Source organism: Ahaetulla prasina, chromosome 3 (genome assembly GCF_028640845.1).
Source record: "Ahaetulla prasina isolate Xishuangbanna chromosome 3, ASM2864084v1, whole genome shotgun sequence".
NCBI classification, from domain to species: domain Eukaryota; kingdom Metazoa; phylum Chordata; class Lepidosauria; order Squamata; family Colubridae; genus Ahaetulla; species Ahaetulla prasina.
In genome coordinates, this window is record NC_080541.1 from 191,242,213 (window position 1) to 191,269,787 (window position 27,575).

A 27,575-nucleotide genomic window follows, 5' to 3' on the forward strand; every position below is an offset into this window, starting at 1 on the left:
GCTACTTTCTCTGTTGGAGACATTGCTTACCCAATTAAATAACCACAATCTTTTACCCTAGTCTTGCAATTAGTGTCTTATTTTAAACATGACATTATGAACTTTTATATTTCACAGTTTAATGAGAAGTTTTGTTGTTGACTTCTACCTATTTCTCACTAAGCTAATAAGTATTTGGATTGTACTTGTTTCACAATTCGTTAGTGGTGGAGGAGATCACATAACTGAATATTCCTCAAACCTAAATGTTGATTTAGGTTTGGTTGGTAAAGAGGACTGTGTAATTTTCTCCTTAATGCATTGGTTTCATAAATGCAGGAATGGAAGATGCCTTCTATTATGTGAGCCCCTACTTGCAGACTGAAGTGTATTGGGTAGATAGGGATGTACCATCTCACTGAGTTTTTGCTGCTCATCAAATATAGACCCTATTTTTAGCACATTACAAGTCTCATATCCATTAATAGCAAATGCTTGTCATTGCCTTTATCACTACATATCTCCATGACATTTTACATGGACCAGAAGAGATCAGGATTGGCAGCCAGGTGTATGCATTTATTGACCATGCCAAACTAGTACCAATTTTTAAAGGTCAGAACAGTAGAAACAGAAGAGGCATCTCTGAGCTTTGATTGTAAATTCTGATAGACACTATTGATAGAAATGTACGTCTGCTATATTAGGTTCTTCAGATAAGCTGTCGGTCACAATCCTTTGCCAATATCCTCTTCCTTATTGGGCAGGGAGAGAAAATCTATCTGTAGCAAATAAATAAGCTGTTTCTCTGAACTCTTTGCGTATTTCTTATATTAATGTATCTGTTGTTAACAGGAAAATTAAGTGACTGACCACCTGCTGTCCTTAAGAATTCCTAAAATATCAATTTTTCACATAATGCTTGATTTTTAAAATTGTGCCATCAACACACCACACAATCTTTAATGTAGCCCTTAGCGCCCCTCTTTAATTTTATATATTCATTTTAGGAACACTTTATTCCAGACTGTTAAGTTACATGCATATTCCAATATGGTGATGCTTAACTTTGTAGCTATTGGATTGGTATATAGCCTAATTGGATGTCTTCCAGATTAATTGGACTACGTTTCCCATAATCTTTCAAAAGTGATGAGAAACATTGTCTGGTGCATCAGGAGAATACAGGAGAAGGCTGGGAAGAAATGTATATCCAATAGATAAAGCCTTTGCCATTCTGTAGCCATTTTAACTCTTGTAGTATAGATTGTTGCATCAGTTCTGATGATAAAGCAAATGAAGAAATGTGAACAAGATTCAGATGTTTGCTACCTATTTCTTCAAGTGATTCTGGTAAGAAGGAAGCTAAACTAGAATTGCAGAATCACTTTCTAGTTTTGTGTACATCAAAGAAAATACATCAAGATTCTAAAGTGATTTAGATTGTAAAATCCTACTGATTAGTATCACTTTATGGTAAGACCACATTTGGAATACTGCAACCAGTTTTGGTCACCATGATAAAAAAGATGTTGAGACTCTAAAAAGAATGCAGAGAAGAGCAACAAAGATGATTAGGGGACTGGAGGGTAAAACATATGAAGAACGGTTGCAGGAATTGGTTATGCCTACCCTAGTGAAAAGAAGGACTAGGGGTAATAGGATAGCAGTGTTCCAATATCTAAGGGACTACCACAAAGAAGAGGGGTTCAACCTTTTCTCCAAAGCACCTGAAGGCAAGACAAGAAACAATTGATGGAAACTTATCAAGGAGACGACCAATCTAGAAATAAGGAGAAATAGTTAGAACAATTAATCAGTGGAACGGCTTGTCTTCATTAGTTGTGGGTGCTCTATTACTGGTGGTTTTTAAGAAGAGATTGGACAATCACTTGTCAGAAATGGTTTATGGTCTCCTGCATGAGCAGGGGATTGGACTAGAAAACCTCCAAGGTTTCTTCCAACTCTGTTACTCTTTTATTAGCACCACTCTTTCCTTTAGAATGGCAAACTTTCCTTATTGTTATTAGAACATTGAGGTTCATCAAATTGATTAGGTAGGAAATAGTGAAATATGGGTATGTGTTTGCCTAGCAGAGGCATTTGCTTTCACTTCTCAGACTAATCTCACTATCCTTTATACATGGCGCTTCAGAAAAAGCAATCCCTGCTGCATTGGTCTATGAAAAAACACCACCAACCACTGGATAATATTTTTATTTCAAAGAAATAAAGTTTCCTTCATGTTTAATTCATGCTAACTAACTACGTAGTTTTCTTATAAAAAAATATAGTAGTGGGTTGCCGTTAATCTTATTCCAGGATTCATTTTACTTTCTTGTCCAAGCCTAGAGCTCTGAAATTTCTTGGTGGTCTCCTATCCAAGTGCTAACCAGCTTACGTTCTGGCCAAGTCTTTCAAGATTAGCCAGGGTAGTATCAGCCAAAATGCCAAAAAAGTTCAACTCCTCCAACATTCTTCATCAAGAAGGTGTTAACAAAATCCAGGAGATAAGGAAGAAACAAGACACGTACACCCCACCACTGTTAGCCGGGAAGTATGCATGTCAAAATCATACATTTCAATTTTCCAAACTTTATAACTTTATTTCTAAACCTAGCAGTAACAAAGTTGGAAGGGACCTTGGAGGTCATCTAGTCCAACCCCCCTGCTCACGCAGGAGACCTGTACTAGGGATTCGAACCGCCCGAACTGCTGACAAACTCAGTGTCTTAGCCACTGAGCCACCTAGTCAGCCCCACCCCCTACCCCCTATATATATATATATATATATATATATATATATATATATATATATATATATATATATATATAAATATATATATACTTAACTAGAAAAAAAAGAGGGGAAGGGGAGAAAAAGCATTTTGTTGCTGTCACACAATTGGAAAATCAGAAACCCTTGCAGATCCATTTCAGGATCTATCAATCTCACAACTTGTTCCTTCTCTAGGATAAGAGAATTTATATGGCTGGGATTTAATCAAGAGCCATCAAACTATGGCAAAGTGATTGCCTTGGCATGGCAACACATTAGTTGGCTGTTTGGCTATGTTTGGAGAAACAGACTTCACGATGGGAAGCTTAATAGCTTAATTGATAGATCCTGTAATATACACCTTAAATAAATAGGAATAACGCTTCATGGATTTTTACATTCCTTGCCAACCAGCAGTTTTGCTCTAGCATAGGAATTGCCAGTTAGGAATGGATGGGCTTTACACAAAACACAGACTCTGGACTAGAGGGCCAACCAGTTACATGGAAGAGCCCTGTTTCTTATGGAGGGAAAAATGCTTTTTGAAATGAAATTGGCTAATCAGACACTGATAGGTTATCAGATCCCTTGTGTGCAATTTTTCCTTTTTTTTGTTTTTTAAAAGCACTTTATTCCATGGTATTCAGCTTTCTAATTATACAACCCATCTTTGCTATCATGGCATTTACAGATGATAAGTGGCCAAGTTCAGTTTGACTGCTTCTCAAACGTTATATCTTCTTTGTGAATTTTTGGCAGGAAAAAAAGACTCAGAGCTCAAAGAAAGTCCAGCCAAAGGTATTTACTGTGTGTAGCAGAAGTTTTTTTCACGGCATCCTTCTGCTCTGCTTACCACGTCCAGCACACCTCTTCTCTTGTCTGCTCTTTTGCTCTCTCACTGCAATGTGTGGCCTTTTAACCTCATTCCAGCACCTGCATGGTTGTTGGGGGCGTCACTGTCACAACGGGTTGAAGGGAATTTGTAGTCACATTTCAACAACCTGGGATTAGGGGGTAGGGAAAATAACCGTTTTGTAGTGCTATTGTTATTTTTTCTTAAAATGTAAATGGGATTTATTTTTGTATTGAGACCATAAGGGAATCTGTATCCTTAAAGGTTGAATGTTTCCTTAGAAATAAATTCAGTTGCAACTGTCAGCTCATATCCTGGATTCAATTATACTGAGATAGTGCAGAATGGTTTCATTCAGATTACCTCCATGACTCAATTTTGCTTTCACAAACAGCATACAAACTGCACATTCCTATTTGAAAGAGGTCAAAAATTGACCCTGAAATTCTTGATTGATTGTTTTTCATCACTGACTAGCAAAAACTTACCGTAATTGAAGTATTAGTGTTGATAAGTTGTGTAAAAGATCATTTCACATTTATCATCAGCTGTGAAAAATTGTTATTTTCTAAAGAAAAATTCTGGAAAACTAGTTCTGGGTTTGAAAAATGGAAAGAGTATTGCTAATGGAATTGTATAATTACAGAGCTCTGTGATATCAATGCTAGTAAATGAAGCAACTGGTTGATTACAAGCAGATAACAGGCATAATTTACAACTGTATTAAAGCCTAGGGTTTATGGATTACAGTCAATTTGCATTGATTATACATCTGAAGACAATTGTTCTGAAACAGCCTTTAACCAAATTCCTTGAAATCTTCTATTTTTAGGTATGTGGCCTCTAAAATATTTTTAGCAGATTTTCATATTCTTTGCAATCATTTTCAGCAAATCATCAGGGTAGTTACAAAGTGCAATGAGGTGGAGGGGGTGATAAAAACAAGAGAGGAAAGCTTTGAAGAAATTCAGCATTTTTGGAGAAGTTGATTATGATATTTAGAAGAGATGAGTAAGAGACAACATGACAGTCTTCTTCATTGATTTGAAGAGTTGCCATATAGATAGTGGGGAGGAGAAGAGAGGGAATCTATAATTTGGAAAACATAGGGAAGCTTTCTAATAATGCATACATATCAAACAATTTTATTCTGTCTTTAAAAAGATCACCTGATGGGTTTTTCTCCTGATAGATTTCCTGCATTAAGAGTTTAGATGAGCCAGATTATTTTTGAAGTATTTTCCAGTGGTGACTAGATTCTCACGTTCCACTAAGCCATGGTTAGACTGACATGGTTTTGGCAGAGCATTGGGGAAATCAACCATTAGAGTTTGCAAAGTGTGATTTTAACAATGTGATGTGTCATTGGGGCTTGTATAAAAGCTATGGTTAGAGTATACAGTGGATTGATTAAATGGGTAAACTCAGGCTATAATTATATTCTCAAGTAACAAAAAATATTGCCAGTCAGGGGTTGCAAACTTACAGAAGAGGGTGGGAATATATATGAGGAAGGGATGATGGTGGTGAATACAAAGTTTTCTCATTCTTTGGCATCATGATATTGTTATAAAATGATTTGTTTAGATATTGGCAAACTATATAGGGCCATGGTAGCTCAGGCTGGTAAGAAGCCTGTTATTAGAACACAGCAGCCTGCAATTACTGCAGGTTCAAGCCCGGCCCAAGGTTGACTCAGCCTTCCATCCTTTATAAGGTAGGTAAAATGAGGACCCAGATTGTTGGGGGGGCAATAAGTTGACTTTGTAAATATACAAATAGAATGAGACTATTGCCTTATACACTGTAAGCCGCCCTGAGTCTTCGGAGAAGGGCGGGATATAAATGTAAATAAAAAAAACCCCTCTTTTTTTTCAGAAATTCAGAATCTCTGAAATGGCTTTCTGATCCCAATTTGAAGGTGCTTGTGCAAACTGTTTTTTTTTACACCTGATATTGGAAAGGGATTATTTGGTGGAATGGGATAATTCATAAAGAAATTGTACAAAGAGTGAAAAAGCTACATTAGATCTATTAAATTGCTTCCTTTCTATCATAGTAATTTTATGCCTTTTTTCAGTGAATCTTAGACTGTGTAAAGAAGATGAAATAGTATTGAATAAAAATATTCAGGTTCTGGTAGTACAAATACTGTTGCTGCTTATATAGGTTTTCATGCCAGCCTTTTTGAATAGCCAACTTTGTATTTTTTCAGCTACCTGGATTACAATGTTCAAAGACCATTTTTTAAAATTCAGTTGGAACTGGATACATAATCCTGCATTTGTTTCCTTTTGAGAAGACTACAGTTAACTTTAATATTTTAAATGAACATGGCTGCCTTAAATAAAACCCAGCTTCAGAAATAAAGCTGGCACGAATAAGCCAAATAAATCAAGTTTATTTTGACTTTAAAAAAAAATCTAGCACTTATAATTAATTCAGATGTTCAGTAATTAGAATATCTTCAATTTAAATACATCCTCATATATTCAGTTTGTTTGATTGGCTATATCAGTTGCCTTATTATCTGCTGGACTAATATACAATCTGTTATGTAGTACAATTATTACAGTAAAGTATTTAAGATGAGCCTATACATCCTAAAAATTTGAATATCCAATTGAGTCTCATTTGACTGCTACTATATCAGCTTCTACTACGAATGTTTGTTTCTGTTACTTTTTTGCAGGGTGTGGGGTGGGAGAATTGGATTATTCAGTGTTATCCAGTTTGGGTTGCATGTTGAATTTCTGCAGAGGTCACTGCCTAGATTTAACTCATTCTGGCAAAACCATATCTGACAGCCATGGAAAAACAGAACAATTCAAGGTTTTTTTTCTTTTACATTTTGTACATTTTACATTTACATTTTGAATCAGTAGAAAGACAGTGCTTCCAGTTTTGATTTTTTTAAAACTGTGCTCTCAGCTCTGGAAAATACTGGTTTGATTCTTGTGTCAAATAATAATGAATGTCTTGATCATGAGTTGTTGCCAAGCAGTGACAGTTTGCTTAGCTCTATACTGTCTGCTGCCTGAGCATCTCCTGAGCATCTCCATCCAAACTTTTGCTAATTGATGCTATAACACTCAATGGTTCTTCATTCAAAACACTTCATTTGGAATCAAGAAAGCTAATGTTATTAAAAACATTTTTACACTTTTTAATACAAGAACTTCACACAGAACTATGTTGGGCATTTCTTGTGTAATTAAGGATAGCGTTTTTTTCTTATTATATATAAATTTAAAAAGATAACAACATGGAGGAGTTTTGCTGATGCTTCCTTCAAAGACATTACCTTTTGAGATGCTGCCAGCCATTGTCATAAGGGGGAAATAGATCTATCATAGTAAAATAATTTATCTGACTATAGGGAATTACAGTGGAAATATACGGTAATAGAGAGATTTAATTTACATGTCTGAATTGCATAGAAAAAACCCAAGGCATTTGTTGATTAGTGTAATTTGCTAAAACTACTAATAAACTTACTGCATGGATTGTCAATTTTTTGTGGCTCAACTTTTGATGGCTGTTCTTGGAATGGCTGTAACTTGAATGTTGGACCAGGACTATGTTGCAAATCCAGAAGTACCCTCTCCTGTGGATTTATCAGAAATGTTGGAACTCAGGGTGCCTGGGCATTCGGAAAGTTGTACTTCAACATATTTGGAGGGAGCTGACTTTCATTGGGTTGCTCATATCAATGCAAAATACTGCCTGTTAGCCTCAGCATGCTCTTCTCTCAGTAGAAAGATGGGACACTATGACATGCTGCTTGGATTGTTCTATTTGTTTCAAATATTTCTATCACTTTTATGCCACAGCTGGCTCCTTGAAACAAAGCAGAACTAATAGACAATCTTTCATTATGTGTAACACTAACAGAAATATTCTGCATGCAAAGTTCTTCTGACTCTTTCTAAAATTGTGTTGTCTTCTGATACCTCCTGTGCTCCACAGGTGAAGATTGTTCTACCTAAAAGGGCACATTGCTAGAGAGAAGAGTCAAAATGCATGTTGTGTCAGATTTGCATGTTTTCAAAGCATTTTTTAGGTTTTCTTGACTACCATAAGGATAATGCACTATTGGAGGCTTACATGAATAAAGTAGAAAAAGAGTACTACTGTAAAGTGATGTAAAAGTTTTGAGTGGATAGAAGGGATTGATCAAGATCTGAGGATCATTCAAAGACCAAGATTAAAATTAAAATTAATTCTGCCCTTAAAAAAACTAAAAACCATTTTTACGTTTAATATGGAATTGGATACAAGCTTAAAAATGATTCAAGCGGTCGAAAAGAAACAACAAAAGCATGAAGCTTGTTATAATGATTATAGTGAAATCACTTGTGAGTAGTGTGCATCAAAATGTTTGGATGCCCACAAGATGACAAGAAAGATGCCACCTAGTGGATGTCTGGATTTTTGGTACTATATGGTAATCCAGAGGTTCCCAATCTTTTTCGCCCGCGGCTCCCCCGGAAATCCGACCTGCAACTGCGCATGCGCACCAGACGCGCCCGCGGCTCCCCGGAAATCCGACCTGCAACTGCGCATGCGCACCAGACGCCCCAGAAATGGCGCATCAGCGCCGGACCCAGCGGGCGCAGATATTCCGCGGCGCCCCCATGACGATAGCGCGGCTCCCTGGGGAGCCGCGGCTCACAGTTTGGGAATCACTGTGGTAATCCCTGGCTATATGATTTTTCTAGTGTATCATAATTCCATTATGTTCACTAAAGACAAATTACAAGTCCAATGAGGAATATCATTAATATAATCTTAACAAGTTTTCACTTCCGATGCTAACTCTTTAAGCTTAAACAGATTTGTAAGTCAGACCCATTCTACATTTATACACCCACATTTTAAAAATATTGGCTCACCTCACTGGATTAATGTGATGGATACAGAGCTTGCAAAGCATATTTTTAGAAATATTGACTACTAGAGTAGCATATGTCTTTTTCTTTTATCAATATCTTGTGTTCTGATTCCAGTGATACATTAATTTTAGTAATAAAGCTAGGAACTTGCCTTACATCTGGAAAAACCATTATTTATGAGCCATGGTGATGCAGTGGTTAGAGTGCAGTATTGCAGACTACTTTTGCTGGCTGCTGGCTGCCTGAAATTTGGCAGTCCAAATCTCACTAGGCTCAAGGTTGACTCAACCTTCCATCCTTCTGAGGTGGGTAAAATGAGGACCCAGATTGTTGGCGGCGATATGCTGACTCTGTAAACTGCTTAGAGAGGGCTGTAAAGCACTGTAAAGCGGTATATAAGTCTAGTGCTATTGCTATTTTCAAGAAAAACAAATGCAGCATTAAAGAGTCTCTTAGTAGCTATAGCAAATATGTTGAATTCAAGTAGGAAATAAAATTGTCCACAGGTTTAAGCAAGTGTTATTGTGTCATGAAGCTTTGTTACAAATAACAAGGGTTAGAAATAGTAAAACAGGACTTTTCAGCTACTGTGGAATAATTTTTCGTTCAGCTGCAAGAGTGCATTTGTTTTTTTCCTGGTAAGACTGCATTTAAGTATTATGATATGTGGTTTCCTTCAGACTCCTTGGGATCCAGAAGTTGATCTTTGGTGGCATGACATCATGAAAAATGCTAGCAAGGAGTGTGAGCCTGTCTGGTGTGATGCAGAAGATGAATTGTTTATTCTCTACACCAGTGGATCAACAGGGAAACCGAAGGTATGTTAACATTTTCCTGGTATGTTAAGTAGAAAGTTATAGTACTGCTTTTGTCAAATCATACTCTTTTATTACTTTTGGTCCAATGTCTACACTTCGTTTTTAAACTTCATTTGTTTATAGTTCTACTTGAGATAGAGTACTGAATAAAGGATAATTATAATAATGAAATCAAAGAATGCCATGTTTTCTGCCCGTTCTGTTCCATTAATTTGCAGAGCTCCAAAAACTCTGGAGCTGACACCTTCTAACACAGAAGAGAATCTTTCTCAAAGTTGAACAGTGGGGTCTTTAGTTCTTAGTCCTTAAAAGGGAATGGAGATTTTGCAAACTTCACTCTCTTGTAGCACTGATGTTGATACTTAGTTTGGTAATGAAATGACTGCAAGAAAACAGCAAAGCTGAGAGAGCACCAAAGACCACACCTAATACACTGCTCAAGAATGGTATATTGAATATTGGGGCTGGTTTTGTTTTGGTTTTTACTATAAAACCTGCATAGCAGGGGTGAAATGCTACCGGTTCACACCAGTACGGGTGAACTGGAAATAATAAAAGCTATCGGTTCAGGCCAACCAGTAGTAAAAAAAAAAGCTACCGTTTTGTCCAAACCGGTATTTCTGACGATCAGCTGTGCTGCACGATTTATATTTGCTAGAAAAGAAGGAAATCCTGCTTTCTAGTGAATCTAAATCATGTGGCACAGTTGTTTCCTCCCCCTGCTGTTCTACTTATCTTCAAAAGGTTCATTTTTCCACACGAAGCGCACGTTTGATGTGTACTGCGCATGCATATGCAGCATGCCTTTGGCACACACCGCGCATGCGCGGGTAGTGAACTGGTGGCAACTCACAGAGGATTTCACCACTGCTGCATAGGATGCTATAATTCTAAATGTTCTGTATTGGGAAGGAAAATCAGTAGCGTGATTTATCTACTGTGGAATTCTTGGAAGGTGGCAGAGTACAAATAAGAGGCTTGTGTGGGCCACAGGATACATGCACGTTTTCAGGAAGAATTAATTGTGGAGTGATTGATAAAACTAAAGGAAACATTTCAGAAGAATTATTTATTTATTTGGAAACTTTATAGAGAGGCTTATCATAAGCAAATAACCCTGGGCAAAAACAGTACAAAACCAAAATAAAATACAAATATGCAGTTAAAAATAAATAAGTACAAAAGCCAAGATGTCTATGATAAAATTCAGTATTCCAAATGAATATGTATGCAGTATTGCTAAAAATATATCCCTAACATCTGAAGGAAAAACCAAGTTTTCATGGCTTCATTTCATATTTTTCTGAAAAATCTGATCATACTAGATAAAGTAGAAAAATGTGGGTTAGACAGCACCACCACCAGATGGATTCGTAACTGGCTGACCAACCGCACTCAACGTGTAGTCCTCAATTGAATTACATCCACATGGAGGGAAGTATGCAGTGGAGTACCCCAAGGCTCTGTTTTAGGCCCAGTACTCTTCAACATCTTCATCAATGACTTGGACGAGGGGATAGATGGGGAACTCATCAAATTTGCAGATGACACCAAGCTGGCAGGAATAGCCAACACTCCAGAAAATAGGCTCAAGATACAGAAGGATCTTGACAGACTTGAACATTGGGCACTATCTAACAAAATGAAATTCAACAGTGAAAAAAGTAAGGTTTAGGCAAAAAAACAAAAACAAAATGCACAGGTACCGTATATGTGGTACCTTGCTCAATAGTAGTAACTGTGAGAGGGATCTTGGAGTCCTAATGGACAACCATTTAGATATGAGCCAGCAGTGTGCAGCAGCTGCCAAAAAAACCAACACAGTTCTGGGCTGCATAAACAGAGGGATAAAATCAAGATCACATGAAGTGTTAGTGCCACTTTATTATTATTATTATTATTATTTATTAAATTTTTATACCGCCCTTCTCCCGAAGGACTCAGGGCGGTGTACAGCCAAAGATAAAACACAATACATATACAATTAAAACCAACAATTAAAACCTAGCAAATTACAAAAGACTGATAATTAAAAGTTTAAATTTAAAATTATAAAAAAATTAAAAAACCCAATAAAAAACCCCAATTTAAGATTAAAACTATTAAAACCATTATGCCAGTCCCGCTTGAATAAATAAATATGTTTTTAGCTCACGACGGAAGGTCCGAAGATCAGGCACTTGACGTAAGCCAGGGGGAAGTTCATTCCAGAGCGTCGATGCTCCAACAGAGAAGGCCCTACTCCTGGGGGCCGCCAGCCGACACTGTTTGGCGGACGGCACCCTGAGGAGACCTTCTCTGTGAGCGTCTGGTCGGTGGGAGGCATAGGGTAACAGCAGGCGGTCTCGTAAGTACCCGGGTCCTAAGCCATGGAGCGCTTTGAAGGTGGTAACCAAAATCTTGAAGCGCACCCGAAAGACCACAGGAAGCCAGTGCAGACTATGCAGCAGTGATGTTACATGGGAGCCGCAAGCGGCTCCTGTTACTACTCGCGCAGCCGCATTCTGGACTAACTGTAGCCTCCGGGTGCACCTCAAGGGCAGCCCCAAGTAGAGAGCATTGCAGTAATCCAACCGAGACGTGACCAGAGCGATCACTCTTTATAATGCCTTGGTAAGGCCACACTTGGAATACTGCATTCAGTTTTGGTCGCCGCGATGTAAAAAAGATGCTGAGACTCTAGAAAGAGTGCAGAGAAGAGCAACAAAGATGATTAGGGGACTGGAGGCTAAAGCATATGAAGAACGGTTGCAGGAACTGGGTATGTCTAGTTTAATAAAAAGAAGGACTAGGGGAGACATGATAGCAGTGTTCCAATATCTCAGGGGTTGCCACAACGAAGAGGGAGTCAGGCTGTTCTCCAAAGCACCTGAAGGTAGAACAAGAAGCAATAGGTGGAAACTGATCAAAGAAAGAAGCAACTTAGAACTAAGGAGAAATTTCCTGACAGTTAGAACAATTAATCAGTGGAACGACTTGCCTGCAGAAGTTGTAAATGCTCCAACACTGGAAATTTTTAAGAAAATGTTGGATAACCATCTGTCTGAGATGGTGTAGGGTTTCCTGCCTGGGCAGGGGGTTGGACTAGAAGGCCTCCAAGGTCCCTTCCAACTCTGTTGTTATTATTATTAAGATGTGCACTGGAATATGATAAATTCAGCAAATTAAAACTAATTTCCTGCTGGTTGTTATAGTTAAATACATTTTTGGCAATGCTGCAATTCGTGGCCAACAAGAACGAATTTATATTTAAAGGTTCCTTTGCATGGATATTCTGTGTTCTATATTTTAGGGTGTTGTACACACAATAGCTGGATATATGCTTTTCACGGCTGCTACTTTTAAATATGTGTTTGATCATCATCCTGAGGATATTTACTGGTGCACAGCTGATATTGGATGGATAACTGGCCATTCCTATCTCACGTATGGACCCTTGGCAAATGGGGCAACCAGTGTCTTAGTAAGTATGACAAAGTCTGACTGTATGGAAACATCAAGTCTCAGTACCTTTGTAGAATGAATGGCATCAACTTTACAATTTTCTTAACAGCAATGAGCGAGGACGCAATTAAGGTAATTGAAAAATATAGCTCCCTAAATCATATTTTGACCTATATTCTGATCTGATGCTGATATAAAAGAAGAAAGAGTTTTTCGTTGTTTTGACAGGCTTAAAGGAAAGTTTCATGGAGTTTTGACATGCTTAAAGGAAAGTTTCATGGAGTTTCTTCTCCACTCTCTGCTTTAGTGTTATGGAGGTTTTCCTCTGCTGAGCCATATTTCCTGAACTTTGAGAGCATAATAGGCTGTAAAATGTAGGTCCATTTGCTGAATTGTTAATTGCTATCTCTTTTCAGTTTGAAGGGCTCCCTATTTACCCAGATGTTAGCCGTATGTGGAACATCATTGACAAGTACAAGGTGACCAAGTTCTACACAGCACCCACTGCTATTCGCCTCCTCATGAAATATGGAGATGAACCTGTCAAGAAGTAAGCATAACTTTAAGGAAAACAATAAGGCGGATTGCCTGTAATTTCCAGGAATGTCCTTTGGAAATACATATATAGCATTGGTTTAGAGCACTAGAGCAAAGTAAACTACTCCAGTCAAATCCCTAGGCGTCTGTGTTTTGGATACATGTTTATACTTAACTTTTGTCCTGAATGTCAAAGCCAGGGGAAAGGGGAATACATGTGGGTAGATTTGTTTAAAGTGAAATGTCTTGGAAACATGGAAGAAAATAGGCACAGGGCACTGCAGATTAGATCCCAGCCTCTCTGAGAATAGGACTAGAAAATATCCAGATTAGGGCCACATGATATTTTTCAGGCCACTTGCGATGCTTGCATTCATATCAGGGCTGAACTCCAAGGGACACTTCATGGCAGGACAAAGAACCATGTATGATCAAGAAAAAGGCTAAATTTAAATAATATATTTCACTATTGTTGTAATAAAACTTATGGTTCAGTTTTAGAGAACCTGGGGGCTGCTTGTAAGACTGCAGGGACTAAATGTAACCTGAGACCTCAAATTGTACATACTGCAACTAGACTAAATTAAATGTGCTAAATATCTTTATTTTTAATAAGTTTTGTTGAATGTTGTGGTAGCTGCTTCATACATAAACCAGTTCGTGATTTTAAAAAACCACAATGGCTGTGTCCATGTAACACATGGAACCAAACCTAAGCAGGCTCCCTCATGTATTAGTGCAGTTTGTGAACTCTGCTTTTATTGTACAACCATCTGAAAGGGAATAATGTTCAGGATAGACACTCATCAGATCACATCAGTGAAACTGTCCAAATGTTTTGGATTTCAGTTTTTCTCAGCCTCAGGCAGCATGCCATTAGCATACAATTATAGGAATTTACAAGACATTAGAATTAAATTGCTTATGTGAGGGATAGTTAATGTGTTTCTGCTTTATTTGTGACCAAATAAAGGCGATGTAAATTTCTGAAAATGTTCTTGTTTATTCAGTAATGGTAAATGGCTAGCTTTGAAATCAAATCGTAAAATAAGTTTTCTTTCTAGAACAATTTTCTTTTTAAAATTCATATCCTATTTATTCAGATACAGCAGGAAATCCCTGAAAGTGCTAGGAACAGTTGGAGAACCCATAAACCCAGAAGCTTGGTTGTGGTTTTATAGGGTAGTTGGTGAAGAACGATGCCCTATAGTGGATACCTTCTGGCAAACGGAAACCGTGAGTTCTTTATATTCAGCTTTCTTATTACCCTGTGAATTATTTGGTTATTTCTGTGATTCCTTGTTCTCCAAGGCCTGGATTTCAAACTTTTACCTGCCAACTCATTACGGAATGTCATAATTTAGATGCTGTTCCTTTGCTGTGTATTTGTAGTCGCTTCCCGAAGCAGTTACAAGCTTCTCCTTATCATCGAGGTTTCCAAATTCCTACTAGAATCCCTCAAGATTCTAAATCCTATTAGAACTTGGTTTTTCTCTTTCTTTCACTACTCAAGGTCTTCCTCTGCTGTGCTAAGCAAGAACTACTACTTGTAGAGCCTCCATGGCGCTTTTTGTGCTTTCTTGATTGAAGTATAATAAAATAGACATGAATGTTTTAACAATAAAAATTGAAATGATGATGATAGCAATGTCTGGAATAAACCTCTGTGTGTTCATTCACTTCAGGCTCTGAAAATATGGCATTTTTCACTGGTTTAACTGTTTCCGTTGCTGCTTTTGGTTTCTTCCTGCAGGGTGGTCATGTGCTGACTCCTCTCCCCTATGCCACACCTATGAAGCCAGGCTCAGCTGTAAGTATAGTTTTGGCATATTCTTTTTGTATGCAGGCGGGTTATTAAAAGAGGCTGTGGTGAGATCCCTCCTCAAGAAGCCTTCCCTGGACCCAGCTATCATCTGGTCTCCAACCTTCGCTTTGTGGCGAAGGTTGTTGAGAGTGTGGTGGCGCAGCAGCTCCCTCAGTACCTGGATGAAACTGTCTATCTGGACCTGTTCGGTTTCCAGCCTGGGTACAGCACGGAGACGGCATTGGTCGTATTGGTGGATGATCTTTGGAGGGCCCGGGACAGGGGTTGTTCCTCTGCCCTAGTCCTATTAGATCTCTCAGCGGCTTTTGATACCATCAACCATGGTATCTTGCTGCGATGGCTGGAGGGGTTAGGAGTGGGGGGCACCGTTTTTCGGTGGTTCTCCTCCTTCCTTTCCGACCGGTCGCAGACGGTGTTGGCGGGAGGGCAGAGATCGGCCGCGAGGCGTCTCTTATGTGGGGTGCCACAGGGGTCAGTTCTCTCGCCTCTCCTATTCAACATCTATATGAAGCCGCTGGGTGAGATCATCCGTGGTTTTGGGGTGCGGTGTCATCTGTACGCTGATGATATGCAGCTGTACATTTCCACCCCTAACCACCCCAGCGAAGCCGTTGAAGTGATGTCCCGGTTCCTGGAGGCCGTGCGGGTTTGGATGGGGAAAAACAGGCTCCAACTCAACCCTTCCAAGACCGAGTGGCTGTGGATGCCGGTATCCCGGTACAATCAGCTGATTCCATCGTTGACTGTAGGGGGTGAGTCATTGGCCCCCACGGAGAAGGTCCGCAATCTAGGCGTCCTTCTGGATGCATGGCTGTCGTTAGAAGTTAGAAGAGCATATGAGAGCCGTTGCCAGAGGAGCTTTTTATCAGGTTCGCCTGATACGCCAGTTGCCTCCCTTCTTGGACCGGGATTCCCTATGCACAGTCACTCATGCCCTCGTCACTTCCCACCTGGACTACTGCAACACTCTCTACATGGGGGTCCCCTTGAAGAGTACCCGGAGGCTCCAACTGGTTCAGAATGCGGCCGCGCGGGTGATAGAGGGAGCAACTCGACGCTCCCATATAACACCTATCCTGCGCAGGCTGCACTGGCTTCTGGTGGTCTTCTGGGTGCAATTCAAGGTGTTAGTTACCACCTTTAAAGCGCTTCATGGCATAGGACCGGGTTATTTACGGGACCGCCTGCTGCTACTGGTGGCCTCCCATCGACCAGTGCGCTCCCATAGGGAGGGTCTCCTCAGGGTGCCATTGGCCAGACAATGTTGACTGGCGACCCCCAGGGGGAGGGCCTTCTCTGTGGGGGCCCCAGCCCTCTGGAACGAGCTACCTCCAGGGATGCGCCAACTCCTTGACCTCCGGACTCTTTTATTCCATCGCGCAGGACTGGCCTAATAGTTTTTAACGGGGTTTTTATTAGTTTTTAGAATTTTCAGCCAATTTCGAATCAGTCTTTTAAATCTGTTTTTTAATTTTTGTATCTGTTGTTTTTATCAAGCTGTAAACCGCCCTGAGTCCTTTGGGAGAAGGGCGGTATAGAAATTGAAATAATAAATAAATAAATAAATAAATAAATAAATAAATAAATAAATAAATAAATAAATAAATAAATAAATAAATAAATAAATAAATAAATAAATAAATAAATAAATAAATATTGCACAGCTTTATGTGGTGTACCAATTGTGCCCCTATCTGGACCATCATATACACAATCATTCATATATATATGATGGTGGCTGGCCCCCATCTATGGACCCTCCCAATCCCCTCTATGCTTGTTTTACCCTAGCCCATGCCTGTCAAACTGGCGGCCCACGAGTCGGTTGGGCCCGTGTTGGCCATGCCCACCCTGGCTCTGCAAAGGCAAAAAAAAAATTCCAATACATCACAATATGCCCTGTGATGTGATTGGGTTTACACCCTTGCTTTGGCCAGTCACATACCCCTGTATGCCCTCCTTAACGTCACCTCTCTGCACCCTTGTTTTGCCTATCTGAATGTTACTGCATTTCCATTGTAACCTCACACACCTCCCTGCACCCTCACATGCATTTCCAAATCTCACCACGTACGCCTATGCCCCCATGTGCCTACTTCTCTTGCACCCTCCCTGACCTTGCCAAATCTTCCTCATCCCCTGCACACTCCCACTGAGCCTTGTTCTGCCCCCCCCGCCCCTTGCACACACCCTTGTGCTCTTCCAACTTGACAGCAGCCACTTTGATTTGCCAGCCTGTTTGTGAGCCACCAGGGACTTGCAATTTCCTGCTGGCTTCCCCATTGACTTGTGGGAAAGTCAATGGGAAAGCTGCCTCACAATGTGGGATTCAGTTAATCATGACATAGTTAATCATACAACTGGGATGCATTGTTAGGCAATGCAGTTGTGCTTCATTTGCTTAGAGTTGGAATTTCAGGTCCTAATTGCTATCATGAGTTGAGGGCTACCTATAAAATATTTCATGGGTTGCTTAAGGGACCATCTTTTTTCAGTTGTCTTTACCTATGTGGTCAGTTAGTTGACCACAAGTGGATCGGTTGCTGGTTTTCTCATTTGCCATAGCATGTTTGTCTCATGTTTTATTTGTTTCTTGGTCCTTTGGTTGTATAGTTTTTAAATTTTTTGGGCCACCTGTGGCCACATTTGCAAAATGGCCAGTCATATAAATCAATTAAGTGAATGAGTAGTCTTTAAAGAAAAAAGGTTTAATTCCTGAAACCCACCCTGAAATCTGAACTTAACGCTAAAGCTACAGAAGTTTTTTAAAAAGAAATCCTTGGAAATCTGTTTATATAATTGTACAAATAGGCTGTAAACCATCTTTAGCTTACTTGGTGTTTCCAGCTCTCTTTTCTGTAGCAAACTTCTGCAAGACTCAAGCACCTAGTTTTCTCTTTAAACTCCCTTCAACCACATTTTTTTTAAAAAAATACTGAATATCTTTAATTCATCTGTTTTGGCTTCACATTCCAGCAATCTCTTTTGCAGCCTCCAGATTGAACAAGGTTGCCATTCCTTTGTATAAAGAGATTGGAAATGTCTTCAGTTCTGAGTTGAAATTCCCTTCAAGTCTAGCTGCCATCTGTCCGTATATTTAGATTTGATCTTTAAAATATTTCTAAAAATATTTCTGGACAGACTTTTCCTTTCTTTGGAGTGGTCCCTGCAGTGTTGGATGAATCCGGGGAAGAGTTAGAAGGAGACGCTGAAGGTTACCTGGTAAGAGAACATTATGATGACAGATAGCATGATTTAATCACTAAATGGAGTTTCATGGCTCAAATTCCAAGTTAATGACAAGTTTTGCCTGGACTGTTTGTGCTTAACTCAGTTTCCTTACTGCATTTTGAGATCCTGAATGGATGCTGGTGAGAAAACTCTACATTTGGTTCTGGTTTTTTTTAAAAAAATACATGTTATAAGCAGTCGTGTAATGAAGACTGTTTTGCTTCAAATTGTCCCTCATAAACTTCTGTACTTTCCCATTTATCAGGATTAATAACTGTTTTATTATAGGATAAATTACGGGAAGATTTCAGTGAGGAAATAAGTATAGAAGACATCACCTCTTCTTCTTCCAGTGTTTGAGCACAGCATTTATTTAAACAAACCAATCAATAATAATCCATCCAGTTATGGGATTCTGTACCAAAATATCTGTTTTGGCTCTGTTCAGCAGTTTTGAGGGAGGGTTTGGGAAGTTCAGATTGCTTTCTAAAAGTGGACACAGTACACTTTGTCTACTTATCTTGGGTTAATTTGCATGACTTTTTACCCATACTTTTTATCAAGAGTAGGGGATAATGGATATGCCTGCAGAATAGACTGGTGCCCAGTGGCTGAAAAATAACAGGGTGAGATTGGAGGACAAAGTTGCTTGGGAGCTACCCAAACTATCCAGCCTCTGAATCTGATTACCACATTTCTGTTTATCTGATATGATATCATTCTGTTTCTGAAATTAGTTATTAGTTTGACTTTGGAGCAGATTAGTCCTTATTGTTTGTGTTAATATTTATTCATTTTGCCATCACCTAAAATTATAAAGTAATACATTTCTAAAAATCAGGTGGGGACAATATGAAACTTTTCAAGGCCTGTCACTGCTACGTTCCTGAACACTGAAATATTTGTCGGTATATTGTATTGTTTTGTTTGTTTTAATTCTGTGCTTTGACATTAAGCAGAGTTCTGTCCAAGTGCTTTCTTAATATAATGACATGTAGTTGGGAACTTGGGCTATTCTTTTTATCATACCAAAAATATGGTATGTGGAACAAACTACAGTTGTGTGGCTCACTTTAGCACAGTTGTGTGCTAAAACAGTAACCATGATTTTCAACTCAACTGTTTGGGTTCATACATAATACCATATCTGAATCATATAAATCACATTAGACTTCGTATTTTGCTTGAATTTAGCCAGTGAAGTTTTCTACTTTCCTCACATTTCTCACCTATAATCATCTTTAGGTTTTTAAGCAACCCTGGCCTGGAATAATGCGCACAGTGTACAAAAACCACCAGCGGTTTGAGGCAACCTACTTCCAAAAATTTCCTGGTTATTATGTGACTGGCGATGGTAAGTCTTCACAAAGGAACTTCGACTCAAAAATATTATCTTATGAAACTTACTTCCTGCTTAATTTGGAAATATTTAAGCGTGTTAGAAGTTCTCATAAATGTACTTTTCTACTATGACCTCATCAGTTTCCAGCAGTTACAACTCAACTCTTCTAAAGTAGAACTCTTTTATAGATCTCAGCTTTTAAAATATACTATTCACAGCTATGAAATGAAGCACATTTTCTCATGCATGTAATCACTTGACTAGCTTTTCAAGTTTCTTCAAGCAGAGTTCCCAGCCTTTCCCCTCATAATCTTTACTGTTTCACCTCTCACACTACTGGTGAGATCCTCTTGGGTCGGCTTCCATAATCCACTTCTTGATAAAGTCAATTCTTTGCCCACTTACTCAGAAGGAAGGGTATAAACTTCTGGTTTCATCTTCCTTACCCTTTTCAAGCTTATTAGAGCAGCCAAGAAATACTGAATGTGAATACTAATTCCAGAAGATAATACATGATGTACATTAAAGTTAATAAATTAATTGAATAGTAAATGAAGGAAAGGAAAAAAGAAAAACTATCATGAATCATGCAGGTTTTACTTAGTGGCTGTTATTTTGGGTAGCAGTACACCTACGATCAATATTACACACACACACACACACACACAAATGCACACTCTCTAACTAGTGCCAATTAGAACTTTTGTTTCAAAGACACAATTCAGCTCAACCCATGAAATAACCAAAGGAGTTTATATCTCAGAATTTTTTTTTTTAGAATTTGATTTTCCCAAGCTCTGGACGATTAAATAGTATGAATGATTTAGGTTTGATTATAAATTCTTCTAGGTCCGAACCTGTTGGGTGGGATTTCTTCACATTCATTACAGACCCAGGTATAAGGGCAGAAAAATTGAGGGGCAAAGATTGAGAGGAACTTTAAGTCTACAGGCCTTTAATTTTGCTTCTCTTCCAGGCTGTAAGAGAGATAAAGATGGTTATTACTGGATCACAGGTCGAATTGATGACATGCTGAATGTTTCTGGTAAGCCAAATTCTTGTGGAAGGATAAAAGTTGCTTGTTAACATAATAAGATTTTTAACATCTTTAGACCTTGGCCTTGGTTCTTCACCCCAGAGATGATGCATTTTTTTTTCAAATAAGAAAGAAGAAATGTGTTTGGAACTGTGCTTGGTCATTGCTGGAGAATACCACCCATGATAAAAGAGAAAAATATCCAGTATTCACCCTTTGTCCTACCAGAAAAACTAAATCAAGACATGAACAAATTTAAGTAATTTCATGTTGCTAGTTTTAATGGGACATCAACAAGTCTTTAGAAAATTAAAATGGCAAGAAATAAATGCTTATGTCCTTAAAATTGTGTCTATGCTTTTAGCAAAGGAAAAGTGAACCAATAAAGAGCTTTTTTTACCTATATGTCTACAGCACACAACTATACATTGGCTACAGCATTATTTGTACATAATTTATATATTTATATTTATATCCTAATATTATTTGAGATATTTTTTATTTCCTCTAAGAAGCTTAAAGGTTATCCTTTATTTGTACCTCACAAATACAAATATGAAGGAAGTTGGCATATAATATATTAAAATTATAATCATACAATTAATATTACATATTTAAAAATAAAATCCTAGCAAGCCGTGTCGTGCATTAAGAAGCTATGGATTATCTTAATGGCAGACTATTAAACACTTTGGGAGAAATGGAAGCCTTAAGTACCTACTAATATTGCTAACTTTTATTGGGTACTGTACAACTATAAATTCTCATTTTCTATAAAATTGGCTTTTCTAAACTCTTTTGTGTCAACATTTTTTAATCTCAAATTTTATTTTTCAACTTTTACAGTATGATTATTTCCTAAAGAATAAAGAAATTAAAGCAAAGGAATTAATAAAAAAATGTGACTAGCTTTATGCTTTACATTCTGATCTATAGCTTGATTCAATAATATATTGGTTTTATATAAAAATAGAATGGTGGGGCAAGACCAATTTTAGAAAAACCCTGTTTCTTTTTCTTTTTTCTTTTTGCAGGGCATTTACTGAGCACAGCAGAGGTTGAATCGGCACTTGTGGAGCATGCATCTATCTCAGAGGCAGCCGTAGTTAGCCACCCACACCCTGTAAAGGGAGAATGCCTCTACTGTTTTGTGACTCTGAAGGATGGACATGATTTCACAAACAAACTGATTGATGAGCTGAAGAAACAAGGTAATTGTATTGATTGATGTCAGAGAAGCACGCTGAAAGTTGTACTTCAATCCAGATAGACTTTAAAAAAACTATTAGATTGTGGGAAATAGGACCCAAGAATCCTGAATATAGAATGTAGGAAGCAGGAATGAGCAATTTGGTCCTACTGATCTTGCAGAAATTAATTTGCAGCAGCCCCTGTGAAAATGGGGTTGGTAATGGAGAAGGTTGGGATTTATATTCTACGGTATGCCCATCTTTGCATTCAAGTCTGTCTGAGCGTAATCTAGATAATTACTAGAGTTTCTCCTGGTTAAAGATAATTGTCCCAAATCTAGCAATTCCAGATTTTTCAAGGCTGCAGGTTCCTAGCCAGCATGGTCAGATTTGGGGTTTTGCCAGAATTCTGGGTCCCACGCTTGAACAAAACTGTATCAGTTTATTAAAAGAATAAATCGAATATCATATGGGACCTTTGATATGTAAATTATGCAATCTCAGTCTGATATTTTATGGAATCAAATGTCTTCCCCATTAGTGGAGCTGATACAGCATCAACATGTTTAGCAAAAGGGAAGTCCTGTAATGGATGTAGTGGTCTCTGTCCCATGATTACACATGACCTTTGTTGTGGCTTTTCTGGGAAAAATCCATGTCTATCAGAATGCCTTGTTGCTCAGTCTGGTTGAAAGTCTTTCAAATCAAAAGGACACCCTTTGGTTCTGGCAAAACTAAATTTAGTCCTTGCCTTTCAAGATATGCCCTTGCTGCCAGGTGGCATCCACTTTCAGTACTTAAGAGCACACTATACACCCATGGACACGGTGGGAATTCTGCAAAAATGTGTACATAGCGATTCTCCAACTGTCAGCAAGTAAAGAATGCATTGGCATCCTTTGTGTTTATCTGGCCCAGGCCTTTTACATAATTCTGCTATTTCTTAATATGCAGAGAGAAAGAATTGCTAGCATTTCTTTTTCCTATAATAATCTTTTGGGGATAAGTAACTACTGAGTAGTCCCTTTCCAGTTAAAAATAACTTCTGAAGAATCCTTGTGCCTTTTGAAAGCATTTTAATGGGGAAGATTTTCCTAGGAAAACATTTGCAGTTGGATTTCTAAGATTTTTAATCTTGCATTGGTAAAATTGTGAGAGTGGGAGTATCCAAGGTTATTCTGTTAGTTCATATAGGAAGAGGCTTAGCCAGGCTCCAGGGGAACTATCATCAGATGTAAACACCTCCACCTCCCAATTTCTATACAACACATAGGGATTCCATAACATACATTATTATAGTTGTAATGGGAGCAGATATGTATAACTCAGAGGTGGCATGTTGCCTTGCTTGAGTTTTTTGAACTTGGTTTTTGGGTTATAGAGATGTAATTCTAATACTTAAGGGGCTGCCACAAAGAAGCCAGGCAACATGCCACCTCTGAATCACACATATTTGCTCCCATTATAATTATAATAACGTAGGTTATAGAATCCCTATGTGTTGTATAGAAGAATATGTATCATCCTCTAGTGGCAGATTGCAATTCTGAGACTGAACATACCTAAACAGAGACGAGATCCCAATTATCAGCCATTGGATAGAAGAGGTCAAATGACTTTTCTGAACATGACTTTAAAAAAAAATTATACTCAGTTTTTTTGTTCATAGGAACTAAAACAGTTGTTTCCTTATTTGCAGTAAGAGAAAAGATTGGTCCTATTGCAACTCCAGATTATATCCAGAATGCTCCTGGCCTGCCCAAAACCCGCTCAGGTATGTTTTGATTTTGATACCTGTATGTTGCAGGCTCTTGCTAGTTACTAAATGCTATATTTGTTGTGCGTCAGGAATCAGTGTGAGAATTTAAGTCTTTAGAAATTAATGGGCAACTAATCTGTAAGTATACAGCTTGTAAATTAGACAATCATTTTTTTTGCACACATACACACTTACTGAACTAAAGGCACATGTATTGCAAGCTATGTGTAGGTATGTATATTCATTTTAGGATGAGGCCAAACTTGCTTTGGCCAGAGTATATCTTTTTACAACAATGATTACTCTTTTGGTAAAACATCTTTGTACAACAAGGCCCATAAAAATTCAAACTGGTATCTCAATTTAGAATCTCATTATTTTAAGATCCAGGGTCCCTGGGTGTATCCATTATGTGTCAGATTTGATTTATGAATGTATTTTAATTGTCTAGAATCCTACATTTTGCACAGCTGCATAAATCTTACTGTTTTGCAGATCATTTGACTTTAGCTTCTTTGCATGACAGATTTAGATTTAGGGCCATATAAATTATTATCTGTACAGGATTAATAATTAATTTCCTCATTTATTTCTCATAATCAAAGTTAACTTAAATAGTGTACTTTCTTTGTAGGTAAAATTATGCGACGGGTATTAAGGAAGATTGCAAAAAATGACCGGGAACTGGGCGATACCTCAACAGTTGCAGATCCAGCAGTTATAAACCATCTTTTCAGTAACAGGTGTGAGACAATAATGTAGCGGGGCTATCCTACTAAAACAGCAGAAATTACAAGAATTTGATGAGAATATGGCCCCTGAGAGACAATGACTTGAGATGGGAAATTGGTATGTGCTGCTCTGAATATAAGATCCTGAAGAGAAGACAAACTGGTGCTCCAACTTCCAGTCCTTTCGTGTTGTAAATCTAGCTTTGTGCCTCTAGCACTATGTGTGTTATTTTATAGTCCAATACTCCACATAAAAAATTTCAGCTTCATTCATGCAATATTTCAATTATTTTTATTTTTACACTTAACATGCTATAATTGGTGGAGCTTAGAACATGCAGATAATGGTATGAAGAGGCCCTTCCTCCTGAGCTGTAGTTATGAGCCTTTAAAAGGCTTGAGAACTAATAGATTAAGCAGTAATCCTCATGTTGAGGCAGTATTACTGAAATACATATTTTAACAATTTAAGCATTTGTTTTAACAAAAATTATCCCGAGTACCCCAGCATAGGAAATGAGACATTTTAAAGAAAACTGTCAAATCTGAATCTGTGTAAAATTATTTTTCCAGTGTTCTCTCTGTTGAAATGTAGACTGGAAAGGATTATTATACTTTTTTGTTCCCCCAAAGGGATAACACTATCTACAGATTCTAATTTCCAATAATGCTTGTGTGCTTGAATGCACACATTTGAATTTTTGCAGTATATTGTTCCATGATGGATGCAACCTCAGCTGTTCTAGTCATTAAAGCTGTGCTGTATGCCTAGATATTCTGTAGAGGGAGGTCCTTTTTTTTTTTTTTTGGCTAGAAATATTTGGTGCAATGTCAGCGCCAGTTGAATCTGGGGAGATATATCTATTATTTTCATTAACTGATGAGCAGCAGATGCTATAAATATTAAAGGAAGCCATTGTGTGATCAGCTTGTGTTCCACAATCACGTAAAGGAAATGAATAAATAAATATATTCAGAGATTTCGGAATGTGTCTGGTTACACTGAGGAAATGTCTTCCAGATATACTTAAATGTACTCAAATGGATCCTCATTTCTCCATGTGATCATTGTGTAGATCATGTGTATGACCAAAGTCAAGCTGCTGTGCTTATGAAAGACAAAAAATAGGCCACCAAACAGCAGAGACACATTTTCTTCAGTTAGATGACTTTACTCATAGTTCATTAATCTTGCTTCTTCTTGAAATTAGGGTGGTTCCCATTGAAAGAGCAAAGGCAAAATCAAATTTAGTTTTCGATCTGATATCAGTACTTAGATGAGGAAAACACAAACCCTTTAATCCTTGCAGATCAATAAATGTATAAGATGGCAAAGGTTTGTTTCAAATTTGCCAAGGCATGACAGCACTTAGTGCTATTCACCTTGGAATGTCTTTGTATTAGAAACGGCTATTTACTATCTGAAACATTTTTTTTGCCTGTGATAACTATGTTGTTGTATTCCTGAAGATATCTGCATTATCCATAGAACAACTTACAACTGTATGCCCTCATACTGTGTATTTGACTACTGTGACAATTGCTTTATCTTTGCTCATGGGTATATTTCTCATTTTTTAATCTGCTGGTGGTAGTCTAAATGTACTTGTGTGTGATCTGCAACATTGATATGCATATGTTCTACAGCACCGATAGTAGGCCAGTGGCTTACTAAATGCTGTTGATACAAATTCCTCTTATTTTTGGACACAGAATGATATAAATATGGCTGGGAAATGGGGAAAAAATGTTTTAATTGGAATAAATTAAAAAGATAAAACCTATAACACAATACTAGTGGGTGTTTTATGTTCCTTGTTTTGAATGATAAACCAGGACTCTCGCCTGTTTTGCTTAACATTTCTGGTATTGTTTCTTCTTTCTGCATTTGTTTATAAAGTAGTAAACCTAACAGTTACAGGGTCTACTAGAGGCCCCAACATAACTGGTTCTGTAAAGTAAATATCCTATTAAACTCTTTACAGATAAGTCTTCAACGTACGACCACAATTGAGCCCAAAATTTTTGTTGCTAAGCAAGACAGTTAAGTGAGTTTTGCTCCATTTTATGCTCTTTCTTGCCACAGTTGTGAATCACTGCAGTTGTTAATTTAGTAACAGGGTTGTGTAAATCTTGCTTCCCCACTGATTTTTCAGAAGGTAGCAAAAGGTGATCACATGACCCCAAGATGCTGCAGCTGTCATATGACTAAAAGGCCAAGTGGCTGAATCACATAACCATGGAGATGGTGGAATGGTTGTAACTGTGAAAAATGGTCATAAGTCATTTTTTTCAATGCTGTTGTAACTTTGAACAATCACTAAACAAACTGTTTTAAGTCGAGGACTACCTGTTTTCAAATTGGGACTTATTAGAGCTGCACATTGCTTTGGATTCAGAGGCAAACAGGAGCATGATTCGGAGCATGTACCAGCACCTGGCTGCATCTTCCTAAATCAAGTACATCTTTTTCTAGGCGTGTGTTGCAGTTGCAGACATCAACCATGCAATCCCAAGAAGAAGTGGCTGCATTAAAGTATTGTAAAGCTGTGTTGTGTAAATGTCCCTGTGCACCAGAGCATGCCTTTTCCTTTGAATCCAAAGCAATGTATATCCTTGTTGTGGTATCGATTATTACTTGGTTGCAGTAAACTTTTATCAACAAGGGTAGATAAAAGCACATAATAAAATGTGATCCATTGATTTCATTTGCTTCAAGTCTAGTGAATATGATCTACTAGTTTGCAGTTGAATCTAAATTTTGTAATAAAGCTAAAAGAAAATGCAGACGAACAATCAGTAACATTTCTTCTGCATTATGGAAGAGTTCTACTGGTAGATTATTAATTTGTCTACTCAAACCTTCAGATTTGAGGTCCGCTTATCCTTCTTCAAATTGTGGCTATACAAATTTACAGTTTATACTTACTAAGGCCATACATGGCTATATATTCATACCAAATTGCTGTCTCCCATATATGCTGATGACAGTAACTGGACTCTGCTGGTTTGTTAAAATGTAGGATTTAACATCATAGCATATCAAATATACCATAAAATATTTCCAACTTTACAAATATAATAGTTTGCAATTGGTAAACGTGTCAGAACTTCATGACCCACCAAAAAAAAATCCAAAACAAAACCCCACCGGTC

At 38.0% G+C, this 27,575-nt stretch overlaps 1 protein-coding gene across 2 annotated transcripts in view; it reads left to right on the forward strand.

Moving 5' to 3' along the window:
• ACSS2 (acyl-CoA synthetase short chain family member 2) overlaps positions 1-26,211 on the forward strand; it is a 56,383-nt gene extending 30,172 nt beyond the window's left edge. Inside the window, exons 8-19 of one of the 2 annotated variants that reach the window (XM_058175544.1) lie at positions 3,518-3,556; positions 9,187-9,324; positions 12,617-12,787; positions 13,185-13,318; positions 14,409-14,541; positions 15,059-15,115; positions 18,272-18,352; positions 19,607-19,715; positions 20,680-20,748; positions 21,774-21,950; positions 23,629-23,703; positions 24,323-26,211. In XM_058175544.1, the coding sequence (XP_058031527.1) occupies positions 3,518-3,556; positions 9,187-9,324; positions 12,617-12,787; positions 13,185-13,318; positions 14,409-14,541; positions 15,059-15,115; positions 18,272-18,352; positions 19,607-19,715; positions 20,680-20,748; positions 21,774-21,950; positions 23,629-23,703; positions 24,323-24,450 (1,311 nt within the window). In that variant the 3' untranslated portion in view covers positions 24,451-26,211. The remainder of the gene's footprint in view (positions 1-3,517; positions 3,557-9,186; positions 9,325-12,616; positions 12,788-13,184; positions 13,319-14,408; positions 14,542-15,058; positions 15,116-18,271; positions 18,353-19,606; positions 19,716-20,679; positions 20,749-21,773; positions 21,951-23,628; positions 23,704-24,322) is intronic. The other variant, XM_058175545.1, reaches the window with a different exon arrangement.
• Positions 26,212-27,575: the final 1,364 nt, after the last annotated feature.